General features: G+C 52.6%; 1 protein-coding gene across 2 annotated transcripts; it reads right to left on the bottom strand.

The window, feature by feature from the left end:
• Positions 1 to 1,341: 1,341 nt before the first annotated feature.
• Positions 1,342 to 8,263, bottom strand: SOX7 (SRY-box transcription factor 7). 2 transcript variants are annotated; one of them, XR_003035954.2, is made up of 3 exons: positions 7,943 to 8,263; positions 3,120 to 4,431; positions 1,342 to 2,958 (listed from the first exon to the last, which is right to left on the bottom strand). XR_003035954.2 is itself a non-coding variant. In XM_024996047.2 (2 exons), the coding sequence occupies exons 1-2, from the start codon at positions 8,178 to 8,180 to the stop codon at positions 3,506 to 3,508; spliced, it is 1,164 nt and encodes a 387-aa protein (XP_024851815.1). In that variant the 5' UTR covers positions 8,181 to 8,263; the 3' UTR covers positions 1,342 to 3,505. The 2 variants fall into 2 exon arrangements, 1 of the variants encoding a protein (XP_024851815.1); XM_024996047.2 differs by having other exon boundaries at positions 1,342 to 4,431.
• Positions 8,264 to 8,366: the final 103 nt, after the last annotated feature.

Raw genomic sequence — 8,366 nt, 5'->3', positions numbered from 1 at the left:
GGTCAGTGCCCTGCCCTCCCGAAGGCGGGGGACACCACCCTCGCCCCCACAGTATGACCCGGAATGACACACGCCCCTCTGGCCCCGTCCAGGGCCGGACACTGACGCTGACACATAGATAGGGCCAGTGGACGTTGCAGGACAAGCTCTCCCGCCAGGCGATGACGCTGCAGGCGGCCACTGTCGGCTGGCCACGGTGGTGGGCCTCGGCAGCAAGGAATTCGGGTGTCATCTAATGTTAGCCTTGTCATTTCCCCTTTGTCCATCCTTTTTCCCTGGGATGTGAGAGGTAAAAACCGGCCAGATGTAATCCTACGTCTGGTGAGTCTCTATAAAAGGCATGAGCCTTCTAACTGGGAGACTGTCAATGCCAGCGAAACCCCAGCCTCCACCAGTTGAGTAGGGTGACTCCAGGGTGCCCCCTCCCTCCCTGGGCCTCAGTGTTCCTGACTGTGCAATGGGGTGGAGTGATGATGGGCCCCATCTGGGGCTGGGAATGAGAAACAGACCATAAAACTTGCTGTAAAACTCCCTACATCTATAAAGTGCTATTAAAGTAATGACGAGAGATTACGATCCAAATTTGCAGAAAGAACGTCTGCCTGATCGGACCCTCCCAAGACCCACTCCTTGGCCCAGAGGCCCTGGAAGAACACAGGGCTTCTATTGACATGAACAAGTTACAACGGCTTTCCCACAGAGAGGAGCCAGATGTAGTGAATGGCCTGGGGACTGAGGAATCATCGCTTTTTTCCGGACACTGTTTGGCTGGGATTTTCATCTTGAACCTTAACAAGATATTACATCCTTTAATTACCCACCCTTGTGTTGCCCTGTTTTCTCTGCAACATTCCAGGGAGCTTTGAGAGCACATGATTCTTGTAAGACCACATCCCTAGATGCATAGGAAAGAGGACAATCTAAATAGTCTTCAAAAGATGATTTCAAAAAGAAGGGGAAAATGGAGTTTCCCCTTAAGGAAGCAAATACTTGGGCCCTACTTCCCATCTTGAGACAGTCTGACAACCACTGCATTCCACCTTACAAGTGTGAAGTCATCCTATCCAAGGAGAAAATTGTTTTGCAACTAGGCTGTGAATTTGTCTTTTCTTTCAATATCAAGAAGAATGACACTGTTTCTAAGGTGTAAAATTAGGCTTTATCTCTTTACCATAATTCATAAAATCAACCAATCAACCACTCCAACAAGGTAAGTTTTTTAAAATAAAAAAATGATGGAGAGAACATTTTGACCAACACCGGAAGGAGAACTGGCATAATATCTACGCCTCACTTGAAAACTTCTTCCTTCACCAAACTGTATTTCAAATGACAGAATGGTCGTGGTACAAAAATGTTTATTTAAATTAAATATTTTAGGCAAACCAATATCTACAACCATTCCAAAGCATATATAGTTCCTACAGAAAGTGGAACAGTTTAGCTTAATGTCTGTGATACTGTTTTATAAGATTATTAATACACATTCTGGACTGCACCAATCATATTGTCCATGGTTTACTATTTATTACCAAAAGTCACATACAGTAATAGCATAAAGATTAATCATATTTTATAAGTGATTTTACAAGAGAATTCCTTGGAAGGAAAAAAAAAGGATCTTTCAACAATACAAAATATAAGGTGAAAATAATAGGAGAATATATAAAAACACTTACATATTTCATACAGGCATAAAATGCTGAAATCATAAGACAACTGTCTTTTATGTCTGATAGGTATGTTCCTTCAACAGAGACTTGGAGGAAGGATGGAAATGTTTTTGGGATGGGGTCAGGGCTCAGAAATATTTTCTGAATCACAGTGCATTTCTATTCTTTGGGAAGTAAGTATAATAAAGGGAAGTTGCTTTGATGTGTTGGCCGAAGATCTTACCTGAAGAACCAGAGGGCTGGTGAGGAGAACGAATTCCCATTTCTGCCATAGGAACCATGCCTGGGATTTTTAAGTCAAGGGATCTTTGAATCAGTAGCCAATTCAGGGGTGGAGAAAGAATAGAAAAGAAGAGAAAAAAGAAAGTCCAGGAAAGGAAGATGGAGACAGAGGAAAGGAAAATCTTTTTGCATCTGCAGAAGGGAGAGCACGGTAAAATTTTGCTCAAGAAATCAGCACATTCAGATTCAAAGACACTGATGCTCCAGTGCTGAAACTCTTTCCAGCTCCCTGCTCTTTGGGTCATTAGGAACGGAAGGCTGACAAGGCATTGCCAAGGTCAGCAAACTGTATCTGATTCCGGCTGAGCATGAAGGCGTGTGTGTTGTGTGTGTCTCATACACACTGTAAATATTCAGACATGTATTTTCTTTTGAAATGTATGAAAGTGAAAAGAAAGTCACTCAGTCATGTCTGACTCTGCAATCCCATGGACTATACAGTCCATGGAGTTCTCCAGGCCAGAAACTGGAATGGGTAGCCTTTCCCTTCTCCAGGGGATCTTCCCAACCCGGGGATCGAACCCAGGTCTCCCGCATTGCGGGTGGATTCTTTACCAGTTGAGCCATAAGGGAAGCCCAAAAACACTGGAGTGGGTAGCCTATCCCTTCTCCAGCAGATCTTCCTGACCCAGAAATCAAACCAAGGTCTCCTGCATTGCAGGCAGATTCTTTACCAACTGAGCTATCAAAGAACTTATCTTTAAATATATATATATATATATATATATATATATGTTTTTTAAAAAGCAGCTTGAATTCAATTTCGTTGTCAGTGATGCAGTTAACCCCCGGCGTTAATTCCCCAAATCACGATGAGTGTTTTTTCTCAAACTCTTAAAGGGTCCTTTTGGAAGACTAGGATCATTCATGTTGGAAGATGGTGACCAAGTGCAGCAGCCTGAGGTCCTTGGGCAGTGCACGGAATCCTCACCAGGTTGCACGTGAATGAGTTCACTGAGGCCAGCTTCAGCTTCCTTTGGAGAGAATCCTAAATCGGAAAACCCTGGAGCGGAGGGTACCTAAGATACGGAGTCTGTCCCTCACTCCGCAGATGGGGGGATGGGCTGGAAGGAGAGGCGAGGGGAGTCAGGGCTCCCCAGCCCCCGGAGGCAGAACTGGGATTGGGCCGCCAGTCCCCGAATCTTAGCCCAGAGCTCTCCTCACCTGCAAGACCAAAGGTCAGGACGGCAGGACCCCTGCAGCTGTGTCAGAAGCGGCAGGGATGCGAATGTTGCTGGGCTTTTCCCGAATTTGTTTCCGGATTGAAAACTGGGAGGAGAGGTCAGTGAAAACTCTACCGGGAAATAGCGTCCTCAGCAACGACCGCGCCTGATTCCCAGGGTGGAGCCAATGGAAACTCTTTTGAAGGAATATACTCAGAACACTGGCCGCAGCGGGGCGGGGCGGAGGGGAAGGGGCGGGGGAGGGGCCCCGGACCCGCAGAGCCTGTCGGCGCGCGGCTCGTGAAGTGTGTGCCCACCCCAGGGCGCTGCGCTCGGCGCGGGAAGGACCGGCGGCGGCGAGGCCGGGCCGGATGGGCCGCCCGGGCTCTATGACACACTGTAGCTGTTGTAGTACGTGGCCGTGGCATCAGCCAGCACGGAAATGAGGCTGGTCTCTGTGGGGCCCGTCGGTGTCACCTGAGAGACCGCGCCCTGCGCGCTGAGGGCCCCAGCCGCAGAGTCTGGGTGGCCAGGAGTGTTCAAGTACTGGTCGAATTCATTGCGATCCATGTCCCCCAGGAGTTCCACCTGGCTCAGCTGATCCAGGGCTTCGAAGCCGGGATGCTCGGGAGGCGGGGAGAGCTGGCCCAGGTGGGCGTGCAGGTTGGAGTGGAGAGGCGGGTAGGCGGCCTGGGAGTAATAGGCTGGAGACGGGGGACAGCCAGGCACGGTGGACATCATAGAGACGCCCGAGGACTGACTGAGGGCCAGGGAGCCCAGGGGGTGGCCGCAGTGGAGGGGGTTGGGGGCGTACTCCGGGGAGTAGGGGGGCCCCGGCAGGTGGGCGATGCGGCGGGAGTGCGCATGGTCCTCCTGGCAAGGGGAGGAGAAGAAGGTCTGCTCCGGCTCCAGCACGTCCAAGGGTGACATCTCCGGCGGGGTGGGCAGCCCGTAGGGGTACGCGTCCACGCTGCCCGGGGTGCCGCCGCCGCCGCTGCCGCCGGCCGGGCCGTCGTGGAAGCAGCCCCGCAGGCCGGGCAGCGCGGAGCGCGGAGAGTACTCACCCCGGTCCTCCTTCTCCCCCGGCGCCCCCCGGCCGCCGCCCCGCTTCTCGGGCAGGGAGTTCTGGTCGCGGGAGAGCGAGCTGAGCAGGAAGCCTGGGTCCACGCGCTTGCACAGGCGCTTGGCTTGCTTCTTCCTGCGTGGCCGGTACTTGTAGTTGGGGTAGTCCTGCATGTGCTGCAGTCGCAGCCGCTCCGCCTCGTCCACGTAGGGCCTCTTCTGGGACAGCGTCAGCGCCTTCCACGACTTTCCTGCTCACACAAGTCAGACAAGGCCGCCGTCAGCCTCTGCGCAGCTCGGCTCGGGGCGCCCGGTGCACCTGTCTCGACTGGGGCCGCCGAGCATCGCACACGCCTGCTGCCTCGAGTCCCCTGTCCCTCCCCCCCAACCCAGTGCCCCCTCTTCACACAAGGCACCCCACACTCCGCACCCTCTTCTCAGCCCACATCCTGCACGTGCAGTAAGGCCAAACCAACCTCTCCCACTTGCCTGCTCCAAGGCACGCGAGCAAAACACACACACACACACACACACACACACGCACGATCATGGCACCTCTCCTATCAAAGCCACCGGACAACAGGAAGGTATAAACAGTGTGAGATTCTCAGTGAAGGGTCCACCTAACCCAATATCACCCACAGGACAAAAATATGTAGACTACAACATTGATTTGGGCTCCCTTTTACCTTCTGAGGGTCAGTTCTTATCATTTGTGCATCCTAATGAAACTTCTGCCTTCCTAGGTTATCGCTGCCCTTCGGGAAGTGACACTATATTATTTGTGGCATACATCTATCACAGCTTTCTTGTGAGGGTACTCAGGATCAGTCAACAGCTTCACAGATGGAGGTAAAATTACAAGATGTAAATTACAGGATCTCATTTATGGCAACAGAGGATTAGCTCTTATATCTGAAGGTCAAACAGAACCTTCATGCCACACACACACACACAAGCTATGGCTTCTAACTGTTTACTGTGACCATGGGAGAGGGCACCTTATCAGTCACTGACTCTCCATATAGAAGTAAACCCCTTACCTTCCCTGGATCTTTGTTTTCCCTGCAGTAAAAAATATACTGTGATGCTCCCCAAAATGCTCTTCTGAAGAAGCATCCCACACTTGTGTCCCACTGGTGCACAAATGCTGCTCTCATGTGTATTTTCCATTCATCCTTTTCACTTGTATGTTATTGCGTAGATTAGTGTCTCTTTCTTTCTTAAAGCACATTGCCCATCCTGCTGCAGGTTTTCTAAAGGTCACTTCTGGACACCTTAGATGGTTACCTCCTAGGGTAGGCTTGGGAACTTAAGTTCCCCTATGACTCTACTGTATCCTGAAGTTTGAGACAAATTGCCCAGAGGGCAGCCCCCTGCCCCAAATCTTGGAAGGCAAGGGGCTGCATCTCCCACCCAGAGCCCTCGGCACAGGGCCAAGTCCAGAGCTATGTATGTGGTTGCCCTTCATGGGGGTGCCCTTCATGGGGGCTGGCCCTGGGTGTCAGGTACACAGAGGGGGCTGAAGGAAGGTGATTATCCAGTACCGTTTGGATGAAAGTATATAACACTATTCCAGTGAAGTTGTCAATTAATACAGTTAGCTCTCATTTGAAAAGACAACTTTAAAAGTGTCAGGAACTCCAATTTTAGTATATGTGCTGCCGAAGCGAGCACTGTCAGGAACTCCAGATTTGGAGTTGGCCATTAGTTTCCAGCCTGTGGTTAAGGCCACAAGTTGTGGCAAGAGGTCCAAGACCCAGACACACCCACACCCTGACTGTGGACTGAATATAAAATGTGACTCAAAGTTTCTGAGTGTACCGAGATATTGTAGTATTCATAAAATATAGGTTCATTTTTAAAACCACTAAATGTATAACTGTCTTTACCTGCTTTCTCATCCATAACATACATGAGTGCTACTGTGTGAAGTTTTTAGAGTCAAAGACTGGAGAGCTAATAGTCAAAAAAGTCTGGGCTCTCGCATTCAGCCCTTTCCCTTTCCTAAGTCAGAAAGGAAAGGGCTGGGCAAGATCATGGGCTTGGGATGGAAATAGATCATCCTGCTGCCCCCTCCGCTTCAGCAGGTGTAGAAAATCCACATTTTTCAAAGCAACACTAGGTCAGTTTCCTTTCCCTAGTGCCAGGGGCTGTGTGGTTAAGCAGGAAGGAATCCATATCTTTCCTGCAAAATGCACTGTAACCTCTAGAAGCCTAAGTGCCAACTGCCAAGAGGAATCAGCTCACAGGAGGCATTTGTCACCCAAGTCCCTTTGCCTGTCCTTTCCCTGGGAGCAGGCAGCCCCAGTCCTACAAGGCTCTCCAAACTGAGTTCTCCCACCCTTGGCTGGGCCTGCTCTATCCTCGTCACAAGAGCTGTGCTTGGGCAACAGGCACAGCACCTGGGTCACACCAAAAATTACATTTAGGGGCTCACCGAAAAAAAAATGTTTTCATTGCTTTAGAAATCTCAAGAAAAATATAAACTTTCTGCTTTAAGAAACTGTTTTATTATTGTATATCTTAATATATTTGTCTTTATGCCAACACATTATAAAGTATGATTTTAAGTATTTTTTTTCTGGGACAGGGCTGGCTAAGACACACTGGCCCACTAACTCGTCCTGGGAACAGCTAGCCAAGGGGGCTGGGCAGAGGGTGGGAGACTCTTTGAAACCGGCACTCTTATCAGCTGCTTTGAAAGGGCAATCAAACTGCAAGAGGACCCTTTCTGCCAGAGGGCCTGTGGCTTCAGACAGCACAAAGAGGGGTGTCAGGCCTCATTCCACCGATCTGGGGAAGGAGCCCCAAGCTCCAGCGGAAAAAGGAAAAAGAAAAGGCTCCAAGATGGGCCGGGTGGGGTTGCTGGGGGCAGGGCCAGCCTCGGGTGACCACACACTGTCCTTTTTTACAGGGCCTGGCGCCTGCTGGGCACACAAAGTGCTTTGAAAGGTTCCCATCCGTCAAAATGAATAAAAACTACCACAAAGGGCAAAGAGATTAGGTGTTGGCTGGAGCTGATATAGTGCCCAGCTTCTGACAGTGGAGAGAGAAGCCCCCCGCCTCCAGAACATCCTTTCTCTATTGGCCTGACTTGTCCCCAGTCCAGCGTCCGGGGCTGGGACCGCAGGGCAGCCCTGGGGAATTGGCCGGGTTCTCGGACATACCCGCACAGGCCGTCCTAAGCATCCGAATCAAATTTTCTACACTCCTGCGACTGGGAAAGAGGCTCGAATCAAGTCCATTTTGCTGTTGGTTTGATAATTAAGTTAAAGCAGGAATGCGCCACCGCAAGGTCTCTCTTCACCAATATTCGTTAATGAGAGGTACGACTTCCTGTGACTGTGCCCGTGGTGAAGTTCAGCGGATGATGGGTTTTCCTGCTCCCTTACACCCGACCTGTCCGTGCGCGCGAGGATCTCCCTAGCCAAGTACCCGCACCAGGCCGCAGCTCAGACCCGCCCGTGCCCCAGGGCCCCTAACTCTGCTCCCGTCTCTTACAGTGGGCCTCCCCGGCCACCCCGGCGGGCCGTGCCAGTTCACTCTGGGCCTGGTCAACGCGTCCCTGCTCGGAATCCCAGTCCCCGCGCGCACACCCACGCTCGCCCAGATGCCCAGCGGGCACGGTGCGCGCCCCCGTGGGTCCGCACGCCGAGTCTGTCCCACCCTCGCCCCGCGCGCCTTCACTACACCCGCCCGGCCTCCAGCCGCCAGACCCCCGCCCGCCGACTTCGGGCCGCGCCCCGCCCGCTCACTCACCCAGCATCTTGCTGAGCTCCGCGTTGTGCAGGTCCGGGTTCTGCACCGCCAGACGTTTCCTCTCGTCCTTGGCCCACACCATGAAGGCGTTCATGGGCCGCCGGATACGGCTCTCCGAGCCCTTGTCCCCCGGCGGGCGGGGGGCGGCCGGCGGCGACAGCCCGTCCGACAGCTCGGCTTCCAGGGCAGGGCACTCGAGACCCTCAGGCCACGGGTAAGTTCCTAGCAGCGAGGCCATGGCCGCACGGGGGTCGCCTCGCTTCGCGTCGTCGGGCCGGCGCTGACCTGGCCCTCGCACCGGTTGGGGCGTCCAACTTGGCCGGCAGCCGCGGCCCGGCCCCTTATTTATCAGCTTCGAGAGGCCGCGTCCTCCAATGACTCTCGAAGGCGGCGCGGCCCCTCCCTCCTTCACGGCGCGGGCCCC

This window comes from Bos taurus, chromosome 8, assembly GCF_002263795.3.
Source record: "Bos taurus isolate L1 Dominette 01449 registration number 42190680 breed Hereford chromosome 8, ARS-UCD2.0, whole genome shotgun sequence".
Taxonomy (NCBI): Eukaryota; Metazoa; Chordata; class Mammalia; order Artiodactyla; family Bovidae; genus Bos; species Bos taurus.
Note: the sequence above shows the minus strand (reverse complement) of the source record. Positions and strands in the feature narration are given on the sequence as shown.